General features: G+C 43.3%; 2 protein-coding genes across 2 annotated transcripts in view; one reads left to right on the forward strand and one right to left on the reverse strand.

The window, feature by feature from the left end:
- The window catches only part of gucy1b2 (guanylate cyclase 1, soluble, beta 2), a 41,923-nt gene extending 34,400 nt beyond the window's left edge, over positions 1 to 7,523 (forward strand). Inside the window, exons 12-15 of the mRNA XM_079495959.1 lie at positions 2,496 to 2,642; positions 3,195 to 3,349; positions 3,513 to 3,691; positions 6,711 to 7,523. Of these exons, the coding sequence (XP_079352085.1) occupies positions 2,496 to 2,642; positions 3,195 to 3,349; positions 3,513 to 3,691; positions 6,711 to 6,934 (705 nt within the window). The 3' untranslated portion in view covers positions 6,935 to 7,523. The remainder of the gene's footprint in view (positions 1 to 2,495; positions 2,643 to 3,194; positions 3,350 to 3,512; positions 3,692 to 6,710) is intronic.
- Positions 7,524 to 8,601: 1,078 nt separating this feature from the next.
- LOC306917294 (17-beta-hydroxysteroid dehydrogenase type 6) lies at positions 8,602 to 15,250 on the reverse strand. Its single transcript, XM_079495441.1, has 7 exons — positions 15,211 to 15,250; positions 12,366 to 12,509; positions 11,634 to 11,787; positions 11,184 to 11,262; positions 10,618 to 10,770; positions 9,747 to 9,880; positions 8,602 to 9,088 (listed from the first exon to the last, which is right to left on the reverse strand). Coding segments are annotated over exons 1-7 (1,029 nt in total). The 5' UTR covers positions 15,213 to 15,250; the 3' UTR covers positions 8,602 to 8,725.
- Between the last annotated feature and the right edge of the window lie 2,776 nt (positions 15,251 to 18,026).

The raw sequence follows: 18,026 nt of genomic DNA on the forward strand, positions 1-18,026 counted from the left end.
GGTCATCGACACTGACGCGTAGAGAGGGGACACCTGAGAAACATACATTAGGACCACAAAGTCCAAAAAATTAATCGATGGCCTAAACTCAAAAAGTGCTAAGGCAATTACAAGCAGTTTCCTACTTTGCTCAGTCAGTGCACACAAAGAAAGACCAAACAGGAAATGTGGCATGGGCACCAGGCTTTATAGGGGAGGGGCTAATCAGTACCTACTGACACCTGAGTAATTGGGGTGTGGCCTGGTCTCCCTGTCAGGTGTAAGTAGCCTAATCAAACAAGTCCCATTTGCAGCAGAAATAGCAGGGCCAGTATCTTAACCAGTGCACCGCCATAGTTCATATCTGAACTGTTCTTTTGTGTACAATTCAGTGAAAGATCAGATAAAGGTGCAAGAGTCAGGTAAAAGTAGAAAGACATCCTTGCTGTATTTGAACCAGGAACCTTCTGGTTGCAAGCCCTGTATCTTCACCACTGCACCACCACTTCTCATACAGAACTCATGCTATTGCATGCTCTACAGTGAAATATTGGATAAAGATGCAAGTTTGAAAAAATCCCCTTGCTGGACTTGAACACAGAACCTTCTGTTAGGAAGGCCCATATCTTCACCACTGCACCAACTGGCTCATGTAGAATTAATACTATTGCGCACACTTCATTGAAAGATTAGAAAAAGATGCAAGAGTAAGTTACCATTTGAAACAATGCCCTTGCTGGACTTGAACCCAGAATATTCTGTTTCCAAGGCCTGTATCTTAACCACTACACCACCATGGTTCATACACTCTTTGTTCTCCTGCGCACTCTTCATTGAAATGTTAAAGACCGGTACAAAAGTACAAAATAAAAAAATAAAAAAATGACAAGGCTTGCAACCGTCTGGTTGCAAGCCTTGTATCTTCACCACTGCAACATCATGGGTCACGTGTACTCCTTCGTGATCAGTGAAACATTAGATAATGTTAAATGAGACAGGTAAAAGTTGGAGAAGATCTCTTGCTGGATTTGAACCCAGAACCTTCCGTTTGGAAGGCCTGTATCTTAACCACTACACCATCTTGGTTCACGCATTGTTTGTTCTCTTGTGACCTCTTCATTGAAACGTTAGAGACAGGTACAAGGGTACAAATTTGGAAAGATGCAAAAAAACATAAAAGAAGAAACAACAAAAGGTTCTGCTTGTGGAAATGCAGGTACAAACTTGGAAAATAGCCCTTGCTGGATTTGATTTGAACCAGGAACCTTGGGCCTGTATCTTCACAACTGCACCCCCACAGTCCATACATCACCTCTTCTCTTGCATGCTGTTTAGTGAAAGATTAAATAAAGGTAACAGAGCCAGATAAAAGTTTGGAAAAAAAATACCTTGCTGGTTTTGTACCAACAGTGTTCTTCTTACAAGGCCTGTATCTTAACTAGAGCCCTGCAAGCCCATTGGGACCCAACCAGGTCCCGGCCCGCGGGCCCTTTATTTGAGCTGTTTTGTTTTAGTTGATTATTAGTTATGTTTGAGATTTTTGTTCGTCTCTCTCTCTCTCGGAGCCCGACAGCTTTTCTAGCACGTCGCTGCTCGTGCATTCACAGTGCGCGCGACAGCTGCTGCAATCAGCACTAGAGCTCTGCTCTCGTGGTGCATGAAACATATGTGTGTAGTTTCAATTTAAACCTTTTTGTTTATCCCCCGGGTCACTACAAAACTGAATGCAAATATGGGGCTCAGCCTATATACAAATTCATGGAGCAGTGCCCTGTAGGCCAGGTGTAGCTAATCACCTCATAGTGGCTGCGCCCAGGACACGCCTCTGTGGATTTGTCTAATTGAACATTAATTTGAAATTAGTCATGAGTAGTGTTTTTTTCGACTTAATTCAGCTAATCAAAGGAAGTGCTGTGGGTACAGCACTGTTTGAGAAACTAGTTGAAAACTTTATATCCATCTTAATTGTTTAAATAATAAAGTCTGGAGTGAGAACAGCAAAAGTAATGTATTAAACAAGAACAATTATATTTCTGGTTGATTAAAAGTGCTAAGGTTTTGGTCATCTAAACCTAAGACTAAGAGATGGTATGCAATGTAATTACATTAAGGCAAACTAAACATCTTGTTTGCTCAATGAAAGAGTAAATGTGGGTAACAGAGTAAAAATGTTCCCACAGATGGTTTTAAACAATAACCTAAATCTCAGTTGAGTCATCATGAACCCTGATCATCAGGGGGTATATCTGTAGATAGTGTTTTCTCTCAGTCAGTTGATTCTTAATATCCATATGAGTGAAGCGGCCTGCATGACAAACACATTACTGTATATGAGGCAATCTAAAATCCCCCTATGGGGATTACAATGCAAATAAAAAGTACATGAACGCGTGGATTTGCTCCCTCTACTGATATTGACGTCAGACTTCGGTGCTCTATATTGCAGCATTGATACGTTTACTCAAGTAAAACATGTGAGTACTTTTTTCCACCACTGCATAATGTTTGTGTTTCAGGTGGAGACAATAGGTGATGCGTACATGGTGGTGGGTGGGGTCCCAGTGCCCACCGCCAGCCACGCCCAGAGAGTGGCCAACTTTGCCCTGGGTATGAGGATCGCTTCCAGAGAGGTCACCAACCCTGTCACCAAGCAACCCATACAGGTGAGAGGTCACCGCCCCTATCACCATGATTTTTTTCCCGTCGACTACCTTTTTTCACTGACAGAAACAACATACAAACAAAATCAAAACTAAGCTATATGATGACTGAAAAGACGACTACTGACAATTTCGTCAACAAATTAAAAAATGGACTAAAATGTTATCTGGACTAATCGAGAAGAGTTCCAGTATAAGAGATTACTTAAAATACATTGTTGGACTAACCACAATTGATCCAGGGAGGGACCAAGGGCCTTATTTATTTACACACAATATCCAGACTATCCAGTCACCCCTAAGCACACCCCATGTCATTAATTGCCAATTGTCACCAATAAATCAAGTTATTTATTTATTTATTTATGTATTAATTACACTGGATCAGGGCCACTATGGTAATAATACTAATAATCATATATGTGTGTGTGTGTGTGTGTGTGTGTGTGTGTGTGTGTGTGTGTGTGTGTGTGTGTGTGTGTGTGTGTGTGTGTGTGTGTGTGTGTGTGTGTGTGTGTGTGTGTGTGTGTGTGTGTGTGTGTGTGTGTGTTCCAGATCCGCGTGGGGCTGCACACAGGCCCGGTGCTGGCAGGTGTGGTGGGGGACAAGATGCCTCGGTACTGCCTGTTTGGTGACACGGTCAACACCGCCTCCAGAATGGAGAGCCATGGAGTGCCAGACCACATTCACATCAGCCCAGACACTTACAGGTGTGTGTGTGCGTGTGTGCGCGTGCGTGTGTGCGTGTGTGTGTGTGTGCATGCGTGCAGTGATGGAAGAAGTACTCAAGTGTTTTATTTCAGTGAAGTATCAATACCACTACAATACTCTCTCTCCAGTGTGCTGAAGGTCTCTCTCTCTCTCTCTCTCCAGTGTGCTGAAGGACACATGTTTTGACCTGCAGGAGCGCGGGGAGATCGAGGTGAAGGGCAAAGGTCACATGACCACCTACTTCCTGATGGGGAACTTGCTGGCGTCGGAGGAGAGCATCATGGGAAAAGACGACGGAGGAGCGAGTCTCTACCAGGAAGTACTGCAGAGCAATGAGAAAGGTGTGTGTGTGTGTGTGTGTGTGCGTGCGTGCTAGGGTAGAGGTAGGCAAACCTTACGCATGCGTGCCAACATTAGCACAGGGGAGGGTAATCACTGGCACACTAGAGGATTTTTATTTTGAAATAAAATATTGACAAGCATTTAGTCCATTTATGTCCCCTGGACATAAACATTCATTCAAACTCTGTTTTCTGACTGGGGAGCGAGTCTGGGAGATGAGTGGGTTATCGCTCTGAATCTAATGATCATTACAATGCCCAGAAGAAAAAAAATAAGGTTATGTATATGGACAGTCAAAATCAGTTGGAAATATATCATGATGTGGTCTCATAATCAAACTTAATTGAGTTGGCACACTGACTATCAATAAATTAAAAACATGGCACTTCATGTTGCAGACTGTTGCATGACAGACTGGCCTAAATATATAGGGTGCAATTTAGGGTATAGCATAGACGCGTGATTATGAATCCCACCAACAGACCCGCTTTACCATGTGTCTGATCGGCTCCGGTGCAGGCGTAGTTGAGGTTAGGTTTCTGGGTTAAGGACTTCAGTGTTGAGTGTTGACTGAGGTTAGGGACGGGTGATAGGTTTAGGCATAGTTGCAAAAAACGAGAACTGTCAATCACAGCGACTACTGGCCAATCACAGCGGGGCTTTCCTAGAACTGAGGTGGGCACTGCCCACCAGCTGCTCAAAGCCCCGGAAGATATCAAGGGAACGTCTGAAGTGCTGCTTTGGATTGCGTTTTGCTCACTCCACTGTGCTTCTTGTAGTTGAGGAGCATAGGGATATTTCGTGCTAATGTGTCTAAAAGCACCAAATTATTTTTTACACAGATGTAGCCCAGGGCATGCTCTATTGATTTAGCTAGGGGTGCCCGGGCCTGCGACCTTCGGGGTCGCCACAGCGATATGGCCACCATTCATCCTATATAAAAGGCAAAAATGTCAAAATTTCAGTCTGCTTTAACGTGTCAAAACACTCCTTGGGCTAAAAACGGCATCACAATTGGGCAAGTGGCTATGGTCGAATTTAGCCCAAGGAGTGTTTTTCGTGCAAAACTAATGGTTGGAATGGATTCAAAATCATGAAAACCCACTAGTTTGACACGTCACATGCTACCAGCTCAGTGGCCTTGTGGTTAGAGTGTCCGCCCTGTGACTGGGAGGTCGGGGCTCAATCCCCGGCCGCGTCATACCAAAGACTCTAAAAAATGGGACCCAGTGCCTCCCTGCTTGACACTCAGCATCAAGGGTTGGATTGGGGGTAAGTCCCTGCGACATACTAGCGTCATGTCCAGGGGGTGTACTTGTACATCAAGCTCCCTCACGCTACAGAAACAGGAGATAGGCTCCTGCCCTATGGGCCTCATGGCTCGGCAAGGCTACTTACTACTACTACTATGCTACTTAAAGCAGAATGAAATTTAGAATTGTTTGCCTTATATAGGATGTTAATAGTGGCCATGTGGAATTGGCCGCTGTGGAGACCCCTAAGGGCTCGGGCGCCCTATAGATAAATTATTAGAGTATGCCCTGGGCTACATCTGAGCAAAATTTGGCGCCGTTAGACAAATTAGCGCTAAATATCTCTTATCTCTCCCAAAGTTCCTTCCACTATAGAGCGTCGCAGTCCCGCCCCCTACCATGGCCCAGGAAATGAATCCCAATGCATTTTTCCCATAAACATTTCAAAAAGTATTTATTTAAAGACGGTTACGCCGCGGACAAAGCCAACTCGAGTCGTGACAACTCATGACAACACAAACAATATTTTGGACCAAACAAATAATTACAAAGAAGAAAAACAACAAAAAAAGTGTTAACCTGCCGTTTTTTTCTTCTTTCTAATTATTTGTTCGGCCCAAAAAATTGTGTTTGTTGTCAGGAGTTGTCACGACTCGAGTTGGCTTTGTCCGCGGCGTAACCGTCTTTAAATAAATACTTTCTGAAATGTCTATGAGGAAAATGAACGGAGAATCATTTCCTGGGCCATGGTAGGGGGCGGGACTGCGACGCTCTATTGCACCCAATGTGGATAGGTGAGTGCTGTCCATGGTGCTGAAGCTTAGCTACTGTACATGGAAAGGTGAATGCTGCTCACATAAAGCTGATTCTGATGCTGGCTCTGAAGCTTAACCCATGAAGACCTGAGACCAGATTCAATTAAATGTCTTCTAAATCCTGACTGAAAAACACATCAGTCATGGTCAAACTTTGTCATGTCAAGGATCCTCAGATTATTATTTTTTTGCCTGTAGACCCCCATATGAAAATATACTGTTCCAGGGGACCCCCCCAGAAGCAAATAATATTTGAGTTAAAAACGTTAAGATGTGAAAGAATATATATTCAAAGATTTGCACACATTTTCATGACTTTTCTAAAATAGCAGATCTATTTATTTAGCTAGTAGATCTGCTATTTTTCAACAGCTGGTTAAAAGCTAAGGTGACACAGATACGTTACAGGTTTTAATGGGTTAATTTGGGAGTCCTTGACATGAACAACGTTGAGAACCTTGAGAAGGAGAAAAGTTAAAGGACCACTTCACCACTTTTCAACATCTCTTCATATAATTGGTCCTCACTAATGTTCATGATAAAATACCACCATTTTTTCCTGTGTCTCATAGGAGGGCTTTGGGCAGTTCGGACACCCGTCCACCAGTGACATCATCATTAGGCAGATTTTTTTTTAAACAAGATTTGTTTTAAAATATATTTAGATTTTTATTATCGTGAGAACGATGGCTTCAACTTTTGCATTGCAACTTTTTAGGAAAAGAAAGCCTGCCGTTTCTATTAGCTTGGATTCCCCATTGATGATGTCACTGGTGGACGGGTTTCTGAACTGCCCACAGCCCTCCTATGAGACACAGACAGAGTAGGAAAAAATGGTGGTATTTTATCATGAACATTAGTTAGGACCAATTATAGGAAGAGAAGTTGAAAAGTGGTGAAGTGGTCCTTTAAGTTCAACCTAAAAAACGATTGGATCCGTTCCCCTACAGAGTCACGGCAGGAGAGACGGCACACGGAGGAGACCGACGGGACGAACGGACAGGGAGACAGGAGGACCCCGTCCACCAGCTCGTCCCCCGTTGAAACCACACCCCCTGTGCCCTTCTGTCCGTCCAGGGCGGTCACCCCCTACGCCTGGGACATCACTGAGCCCTACCCCACGCTCAACGGCCACACACACAGACACAACACCACATTATGCCACTTACTCTAACTAGTACTGCAGGTTTGATACGGATAGGACCTGTATTGATGATCCCGCAAAGGTAAATTCAGAAATTATGCACATGCAAATTGCAATATCGTTTCTGTCTGGCAGAAACCTCAATATCTCCACATTCTCCATGTTTTTCTTTTTCGGAAATTAGTGCCCTATTTGATCATACTGAGATGCTCCGATAATCGGCCACCGACCGGCAATTTACCGGGCAATTTACCCTATATGGGGAAAGCGATCTTTTACACCATTTAAGTAGTGACAGGCCTAAACATTCTACCCTTCCTCCCCCACACACATATAATCATTTTGGAAATATGCCCCTTACGCACAAGATCGGTATAGGTATCGGACCTCTCGGTATCAGCCGATCATGAGAAAAACAATTGGTGATCGGGATCGGTCCCAAAACACCTGATCGGAGCATCCCTACATACTACAGTGTCACACACAAAAGCATCAAAAGGAGCAGATCTACAAGCTCCAAGCTTGTAGCTAGCCACTTTTCAAATATGAATCCTGAAAAGTAACAGTTTTGGACATATGAGGTTTCCTCCCATCAGACGATAATGTACAATTTACAACACTATACCCCTGTGTGTCTGTTTAACTGCATGTTTCCTAGCAATTAGTCCACTGAGCGACCATTGTGTGCATCGTCGTACATCTTCATAGCTAGCGGCACAACTGTCTAAGTAGTAAATAGGTATTCAAATAGGAACCTTTATTGAAAGGATATCACCTTGAGATGTGTGTGTATTTCCCATCCCAATTAAAGTTTGACAAAGTCAACAGATTCTACTTTTCAGTGTATGATGAAGGAATACTGTTTTACTAGTTCTGGCATTTGAATGCTTTACTTCAGATCAAGTCAGTGCAGAGAGAGAGAGAGAGAGAGGAGAGAGAGAGAGAGAGAGAGAGACAGACAGACAGAGAGAGAGATTATGCAAGATGAGATGGGATAATATAACATTAATAAAAAATCATTTAGTAAAAAGTCATGGTATTCTTTTCTTTAAAACCTTGAAAAATATGTTTTTTTCATTGTGATACAGATAGTGTATGCCACATTAGTTCCATTGATCATCATTATGTCAGGAGTACAATCCTAAAAACGTTTATTCGCAACATAGTAGAGTTGCCCCTATACCATTGTTTTACTTAATTTTTAGTCCTCGCCAATACGAGTACATTCTTTTTGTTGAGTAACCACTTATTTCACCCCCTTTTTCTCATAGATGCATATGGATCTCCAATATCTACATTTGTCAGTTGTCATTTATGCTTGTAGATCGTCTGTTTTTGCCAATTTGCTGCAGTGTTGGGTGAGACTTGCTCCCGTTGCATTCGTTCAGCCTAATGTGAATTGGATGTTTTGGTACTCAGGTCGGAGTATCGGGGCTGGTTCCGAGTACTTGAGGGTGGTATCGGCCCGAGTACCCGATACCAGTATCGGTATCGGAACAACTCTACAACATACCTGTACACGACAGTACTGTTTCCAAAAACACTGGGTCAGGGGTCGTGGACCAATTTTTATGGGTCAAGAGTAAATATATATATTTTCATGTTTCTACAATGTTTTTATTTGTAAGTACTTTTACAATTTGAAATACTGAAAATAGCTAGCAAACAATACCAATACAAGCTCAAAACACGTTGCAACGAGATGTGAGCTTCATGCAGATCAGCCATTCTCACAAATATTGGGTTCAGGGGGAAACGTCAACTGTCTCAACGCCAAAAAGGTCGGGAAACATTACAGTCACGTGTGTGTCCCCGTTTCCCCTAATTAGAATAAAGCATCGCTTTCCTCTCGACGTACATGGGGCTCCGGGAAATAATGGCGTCGGCAAGACGTGTGGGCAGATAGGGGCAGACGTGGAGGAAGAGAGCGTCGGTGACGGAGGAGGCGACCAGGTACCTGCTCTTAGGACGCCGAGACAAGATGGCGTCCACCATGGCGTCCACCACCGCGTCCACGTTGGTAGATCCGCTCTTGCCTACCGCGCTCTCGGTCACACGATCCACGTAGCGGCGGCTGAACGTGTGCTTTCGCTCGTCGTCCAACTTCTCCCACATGTCCTGGCCCGTTTTCATCCTGATGATGTTCGTAGCGTTGCCGAAATTTCCCGGCTGGACGATGCACACCTGGATAAGAGTGGAGAAAAGACCACGTTTGAATTGAACGTCTATAAAGACAGGCAGCCCCAAGGCGATTATTGGCCTTTGATTGATCTAACTAAAAACATTACATTGATTTGTGCTAATCAGATTTGAAACACATTCCTAGGTGGTTTGAAATGTGATTCAAATCTGATTTCTGAAGATGTGTCTCATAGTACATATTAACAGCGGGAGAACAACGGCTGTCATTACCTATGTCCATAAATGGTATGGAGGGTAAACAAAGCAGCACATGAATTTGATTGGCTATCGCCGGACGATGTCGTCCAAAAATAAAATATTTTCATGTTTTCGGCCGACGTTCCTCCGCCCACTTTTCGACTATCGCCCCCTCGGCCCCATACGGGTGTGTAACTGAGTGTACAAATGGAACCGTTAGGATCCATTTGGCTCCATTTGTTATGTGGGTCCTTCAAATTAAAAGGTTTGAGAACTACTGTACACTAAATGGAACAGAGCCTTAATTAGTATCATCAGTAACACCTCGGAAGAGGCCCAGAAGTAGGACAAGTTACTTCCAAAATGACATAATATGTGCATAGAGCCTAACGGTGTGGACAGTCCGTCCTAAAGATTGTATTTGAGAAACAAAACGGTCTGAAAAAGAAAAAGTTACAAATACCTTGACGCCAAAACTGTCCATTTCCACCCGCAAGCAATCCGCAAACGCCTCGAGTCCTCTCTTAGACACGCTATAGGCTCCCATGTAGAGACAGGTGTAGAACGCCAAGATGCTCGACACATAGACCATTCGTCCTGGGGTCATAAAACACATACCAAACAACAGTTAGAGGCCCAGCATAGACTAACCTTTTGATGTTTCTGATGTTTCAGTGTTTTTCAACCATTTTCATATCAAGGTCCATGATCTATTCTGCATTTGAGCTACAGACCACCATTTGATAAGATTCAGCCTCTCAGACCCAAAACTAAAGAATATTTTAGGAGAGATAACAGGCAACGTTTATCAAAATAACAATTCTTCTACATTCTCTAATTGTGTACATTTCTTGTAAATTGAGTAATGCAAATGTTTAACAATAAATTAACTCTTGAGAGTACGGGTCCATTTGGTTTCATTTTACTCCGGGGACCCCCAGGGGACCTTGAGGGAGTTCCAGGGGGTCCCCAGCTAAATGATAGTTTGGACCCTTATGGGCTGTAACTCTGAGTGTACAAATGGAAGCAAATGGACCCTCCATTTGTACACACTCAGTTAAATTAACATTGATTTTACAATATAAATTGTAATATCAGAGTTATAAATGCCACTAAATGGGGGGTCTGTAGCCTAATTAATTTAAAACTGGGAGTCCTTGAAATTAAACGTGTTGAGAATCACTGCTAGAGCCATAAAAATCTTCTCTTATGGCGGTACCTGGCATATCTCTTCAAATGGGAGTCTGTGGGCTAACTAGTGTCAATGTGGGGGTCCTTGACATGAAATAGTTTGGGAACCACTGCCTTAAGGCACTCAGGGTTCTTTGGCTGACCTTTGGTGGCACGGACCATGGGCAGAAAGGCGATGGATGTCCGGATGCAGCCAAATAAGTTGACATCGACCATGTGACTATAATCCTTAATGGTGTTCCATTCCGTCTCGGCCCAGTCAGCGATACCGGCGTTGTTGACAACTGCCCACAATCCTGATGACAGAAAACACTTTTTTTACAGACAAAAACAACTTGGCAAGTGAAGAGGATTCTGGGTTTTTCCCCCAGTTATTTACATTTTTCAGTTAGCAGATCTTTGTATCGCAAACAAAAAGACGTCTTCTGAAGGTACAAGACAAGGTAAAGGTCTGATACCGTACAGCGTACAAGGTATCAGACTGAAAACCCAAACGTATACCTTTAGTAATTATGACTTCAAATGCACCATGCCTAAGTACAGTATGAAAACAAATCAACAACTAGAACTAACATTTAACATTAACACATACAATGCTCAAAACATTATTTAACAACACATACAATGCTCAAAACATCCAGTCGAGCTTGATTTTATCATGACGACACTTCAAACCTCATCTCCATGCAGGCATCAGGTTCTCACTCACCGTTCTCTGGCAGGTTGTCGCGGAGGGCCTCCTTCGCCCGCTGCACCTGGTCATCGCTGGTCACGTCCAGCGGGAGCACCTTGAGAATGATTTGGACAGCAAATGTATACAATTCAATTTAATTTTAGTCATGTTTTAGTCACCTGAAAGTCACCTGAAGATTTTAGTTGACTAAATCTACAGTCGATTTTGTCGCTTGTAGATCTGCTATTTTCAGAGTGCAACCAAGCACAAAATTACTTTTCTTTTACTCCTACTGGATCTCTTCTCCACTAGTACCCGCCCATACATTTTAGTCAAATTTATATTTGTTGACGAAATAGTCAGTAAATTTAGTCATCGTAGCTTAGTTTTAATTTCGTCTCGATTTAGTTTTCGTCTGTGAAAACAAATGCAGTCAGGGAACATTTTTCGTCATAGTTTTAGTCAACAAAATAAATCAACACTGACCTTGAGGTGAGTGGAGCAGCTCTTGGCCAGGCTCTGTGCCCCGGGGCCCGCTGGGAACAGACAGCCAGCGAACACCACCAGCCCAGCGGCGTCCAGTCGCTGGGCCAAGTGGTGACCGAAGCCGCTGTCGCAGCCCGTTATCAGCACAGCGTACCTGTTAGCCAACAGAGGTGGAAGCAGGGGTCGTCATCGCCATGCATGCTGGCTTGTGGTGGACATTTTTGGCAACATTAGCAATGGACAGTGGACAGTAATATTACCGGAAACGCAAAGAGACAGCCCTGAATGAACATATCGTCCATGTTAACTCTGAAAGTGTACAAGGATTTTGGACGAAAGGGTCCAAACTCTTGAGGGCTTATAAATGGGGAATCAAAGCAAATATAAACTACAGGGTTTCCATTCCTGAAAAGTGAAAATCTATAATGGAAGCCATCCTTCTGGCGATAATACAAATGTAAATATATTCAAATAATAATAATAATAATAATAATAATAATAATGTGCCTAACGATGATGACTCGGGAAGATTGGTGAAGTCGTCCTTTAACACGGAACTGGAATTTCACCTACGCGGCAGATTCTGCCAATTCTATGCCTAAACCTAACCTTAAACTGCACAAAAACTATGTCTAAACCTAACCTTAACCCACACAAAAAACTATGCTTAACCCTAGCCTCAAAACCACACCCAACCGGGGGGCGAGTCACCTGAAAAAGAGGTTCTTGTACCTGTAACCCTTCTGTACGCCAGTCCCACCGTCGCCACGCCTGGAAAATAAACGGGAGACGACCCAGAGCAAGACAGCCGAGACGGAGAGGATGCAAGCGATTTGTCCGAAGAGGTGCATGGTGGCCATGCTGATGCGAACCGCCCTGGAAAAGAGAGAACAAGTGAGTCAAATGAGCAGCATCATCCAAACGTCTGCTGCATTCATATCAGTGTCACACATGTGACTTCAGTCAAATGCCACGTATTCTATCTATACACAACAGACAGAAGAGGTCTGTATTATTAGGTAGTGATAGTATCTATCGTTGGTGATGTGGTGGAGAATAGATCCCTCTGTTTCTAGAGGGGCTGTCTCGACCACAGTCAGAGGCATGATCCTCATTCATGAGAATCATGACCAGATGCAGCCGGGTTGCATTTCACGTGGGAGCAGTTCCGTAGAGCAGTGAGCCAAGTCTTAGAATACTCTTGGAATCGACATCACTTCTTAGACCCTCTATATACTGTACTTAGTAAAACGGACCGAGTTGCACTATTACACCAACTCTCTTCACCAAAAATAGCAGATCTACAAGCTCACAACGCATCACAACGTGCATTTTTTTATCCGCTATTTTTGAATATCCAATAGTGTTTAAATCTGCTTTGTTAGAATAAAACTTTGTTCCAGGTAAATATAGAACTCTGTACCAAATGTCTAACATTCTTTAATAATGTTATTAAAGGAGACGTTTCATTTGAAGCAGATCGTCATAAACAGCATCCCATTTAGACCTGAGACCGATAAAAATAAATAAAAAGGCTTCTAAATCCTAACAGTTTTCTGAAAAACCTATGTTTCTATGTCAGTGGTCCTCAACCTTTATCCTGGCTGTGGACCCCCATCTGAAAATATTTTGTTTCAGGGACTCCCAGAAGCAAAGATTTGAGTTAAAAATGTTCTGAAAGTATATATATTTGTACCACATTTTCACGATTTGTCAAAAATAACAGATCTACAAGCTCGCACTCTGTGTCCTCTCCGCCACACTCCAGGGCTCCTTTTATAGGTGGAGGAATCTAACTGGGACGGGTTGTGTTGCTAAAAACATGATTTATACTTACCTTGTGGATTGTCCTATTTCAGGTAGTAGAGAGGAAAGAGGGGAACAACACTGGATAGATTTGTCCCTTGATCAACACAGTTAGTATTGAGTCAGATAATCTATAGGCTGTCGTGCTTGAATTAGTCATAGTAATCCTTTTCATCCTAAGCAGCTGCTCGAAAGCTCTGTGGGAGGGCCGCTACCGTTGGCGGCACTACCAGGTGCTGAGGACAGTTGCTGAAGCCATCTCTAAAAACATGGCCAAAAACAACAGCTGCAATTAAGCAACAACATGGTAAGAGGAACATCACCTTTGTCAGGGCATGGAGAGCAGTCGCAGTCACAGACCAAACCAGCAGCCGGCCTCCTCACCTCAGCGTTGGACTGGGATCTACGAGTTGACTTGGGCAATCAGCTCAAGTTTCCAGACCATGTCACAACAACTTATTTGAGGCCAGACATTGTGCTTTCGTCAGTATCTTCAAGGCAGGTGCGACAGTTCCCTGGGAGGATCGCATATCACGGGGGCTGCAAAAAGGAAAGCCATCAAGTCCACCATGGAGGCGGCAGAGAGAGCCTCTAGATGGCTTTGGATTATGAGGAACGATCTGTGGGCCAATGCTACTGGGACACAAGCCAGGGTCTGATCAACCTAGCCTGGTTAATAAACCAGACCGAATCAGCCGTTGGCAAAAAAGAATTGCCTGCCAGCGGATTAGGGTCTGGCGAGGCTCAGTAGCACGCCTCTTTCCTACAACCGAGAACAGGTCGGGCCAATCGGGACACGGTATGCAATATGGGCGGGCTTTGGTACAGTGACGTTCAATGCTTGAGACCTTTGACTGACAGTAGCTCTGACCAACTGCGTCAAAGAGAAAATGTTTGAACCCGCCCCCCGGGAAATGAAATCCAAGTGGAGCCAGCCCAGACTAATATACCGCGACAGTGTTGTGTGATATTAGTCTGGCTTAATATACCGCGACAGTGTTGTGTGATATTAGTCTGGCTTATTAGCCAGGCTATGATCAACCCTGGCTGGGTGGAGAGGGTATGATTGTTGAAAGATCCGAAACCCCCGATGATCTCAGTAACATCACTGAAGATGTGTCCCAGTGTATGTATCTTTCACTCATTTCACTAGTAGGTTGATTGTTTTCCTTTTCTTGAATTAATTTGAATTAATTAAAAAAATATATCCTAGAAAAATAAACATAACTTTGGTCAAACTATGACTAAACCCATGTATATTTTACCCAATGTAATATATTCCATAAAAATAAATCAAACTAGAAAAAGTGCCCTTCTGGGCACAGGTCTCTACCAGGAGGATAGGAGTGTGTGTGTGATGTTTGGCAAAATGTTTAGGAGCAATATAAACGTGTGTGTGTGTGTGTGTGTGTGTGTGTGTGTGTGTGTGTGTGTGTGTGTGTGTGAGAGAGAGATGCGGCTTGGCCTGTTGTAGCGCCACCATGAGGCTGATTTGAAAACTGTCAAGTGGCATTTCTTCCAAAGCCTAGTGGGAATATGCATGCACGGTTTCACCACAATCGGACGCTGCGTTTAGTAGTTGTGTCGATTTGTACAAAGCGGGCTACTCCTGAAAAGTTTAGAAGCCAATCGTAGCCAATGAGGGTGGATTATGATAAATCAAACAAACCCGTCTTGATCACATGACTAAAATGCAATTATGCAATTAAATTGAAGATCCAACATTAATTATTCAACCTGTTGAAGACAGAAGTGTAGGCCCTATACTTACATTTCTCGGTGTTCTTACTGTTAGCCTCCCAGCACACAGCAGCCAGCACTGAAACACACACACACACACACACACACACACACACACACACACACACACACACACACACACACACACACACACACACACACACACACACACACACACACACACACACACACACACACACACACACACACACACACACACACACACAGCTCGTCAAAACAAAACACATCATACACATCAATTCCGAATATAAAATATGGTCCTTGTTGTTATGTTATTGAAATACAAGCTTGGATACTGACCAATGAGGACACACAGGAGTCGGAGGTTGGCGGCCATGTCGTCGTCAGATGATCAAAGCTGATCGACTGTTTATGTCAAGGAGCTGCAACTTGTGAGAGGACTCAGGAAATGTAAATGACATGCATAATAGATAACAGCAACCTTTAGAGAAATGTTTGTTTTTACTTTACTTTACCCGGGAGCAGTATTGGTTGGCGCCCCAGCCTGTGTCTTCTGTCAGGAAGAAGCCCAACAAACCCACGGTGAGGTTTTTAGGAGGGCCATTCAAACTCAAGCGGAGCCTGCGGCACCACCAAGGGCAAGATGGAGCCTGCGGAACCGTTGCGGCTCGAGAATCCACCATTCCTGAATAAAGTGCCTGGTGCTGGGAGTCTGGTGCAACGCACAGGGCCTGAAACCCTGATGACCTTGGGATACATCACTGAGGATACGTCCCAGGTGCATCCATGTTTGTATGTATTTTGTTTTTTTATGTCTGCCCTTAAAAGGCACCAGATGATTCACACAGGAGAGAAGCCCTATGGATGTGATCAGTGTGGACAACACTTCTCTCTAATGTCCAGCCTTTCTAAAGACACTACTTTTCCAGTAGTGGAAAAAGTACTCAGTCTTTCTACTTAAGTAAAAGTATCAATGCTGCAATATAGAAATACCCTGTTACAAGTAAAACACACTAAAACTATGTTTGACTGCTTGTATTAACTGAGCCATTAGCAGTGAACTACAATAGCATATTATATTTATATATTTAAACAATACAATAGGCCTACATGTTGAAATATAGTCGAAAATACATTTCAGAATTATATATGCTACCAATGACAAATTCAACATATAAAATCCCCATATCTACTAATAGTAATATCAACAGTAAGGCGTGAGACTCCCAAAACATTGCCTCATCTCAGTCATCTGAGTCCACATTCCATCAATGGTAATGCAGATCACAGCTGTACACACTGCTTCACACAGACACACCCCCATTAGGCTTACTGATCATGAACCCTCTTTCACACACACACACACACACACACACACACACACACACACACACACACACACACACACACACACACACACACACACACACACACACAGGAAAAGCTCCTGTTTGCCTTGGTTGACTTTGTTGATTTCGTTGCAAATGTATCACTGTATAACCAACCTTGTAGCACTACAGAACAGAGAACAGAGAACACACACACACACACACACACACACACACACACACACACACACACACACACACACACACACACACACACACACACACACACAGTATAATGAGCACTTATATTATTCAATAATATTTGACTGTATATATATATTGCCAAGATACTCACTGTATGTACATGATGTCCATACATATATGTATTGGATATAAATAGATTCATATGTTACATTATATTAGGTTTACGAAGCAATCTCACAGTTACCAGTTTCTTTCTAGGTTCTAGAAGGTTGCATATAGCATGACTGGGGGAGGAGGGAGGGGCGGAGCATGCAGCAGTTTGAGGAGGGAGGGAGTGTGTTAGGTTGTGATTGGTTGAGAGATGGTTCTATTGTTCTCCTCCTTGGCCTATCAATCCAAGCAGTTAGTGGCTCCACCTCTAGCCTCGGTCCCAGGCTCACTTATCTGCGAAAAGAAGAGCCTGGTCACAACGTAAGGCAAAGAAGCTATCGCCGGACGTATCCTCCGGAACATTCATCAGATGTATTTCCCCCGGATACGATATTTTCCCGACCAATCACAACACTTGTTTCATTCGCGGAGAATGTGAACTGATTTGTAAAGCATCAACGTAATTTCCTTGTTTCGGTGGGGACTAGTAAACACAGCCGCACCGCGTGACGTAGTTATCTTACACGCAACACTTCCGCCACTTCCGCTGATAGTCTTTTCAGCGTAGGTCTTGCCCAGGGTGCTCCACCTCAGGCTCTCTAGTATAAGAAGAGTTGGTCTGTGTCAGTTCTCCACAACTGCTCCAGGATATCAATCATTTCTGATCAGATCTGACTGTGGACTCCAGACTTCAGGTGAAGATGAACTCTATGAACCTTAACTCTGCTGAACAGGAGGAACCCAAAGACCATGGTATGTTACTGGCCACTTTCACCTGTCATATTTTTAATGGTATTCTCAATCTTCCATTTTGTATCATTGTAATTTGATTGTCTCACAGTGAAATTGTGAATAGAAATGCTTATATCATTATTTGCTATATTTTCTTATAGTTACTATTCATTCCTTAAAATGCACAGCAAAATTGTGTATTTCTTTACTAACAAATTGCACAACATTTTTCTTTTCCTTTTATCTTTTTTTCTCCAATCCAGTGTTGCATCATCAGTCTGGCCTCCCTGTCTTACCAACAGTGAGTGAACATAGAAGCTTGGCTAAACCAAAAAAGCATGGCTGTGAACAGTGTGGACAACACTTCTCTCAAATGTCCAGCCTTAAAACGCACCAGAGAATTCACACAGGAGAGAAACCCTATGGATGTGATCAGTGTGGACAACACTTC

This window comes from Electrona antarctica (assembly GCF_951216825.1).
Source record: "Electrona antarctica genome assembly, chromosome: 24".
Lineage (NCBI taxonomy): Eukaryota > Metazoa > Chordata > Actinopteri > Myctophiformes > Myctophidae > Electrona > Electrona antarctica.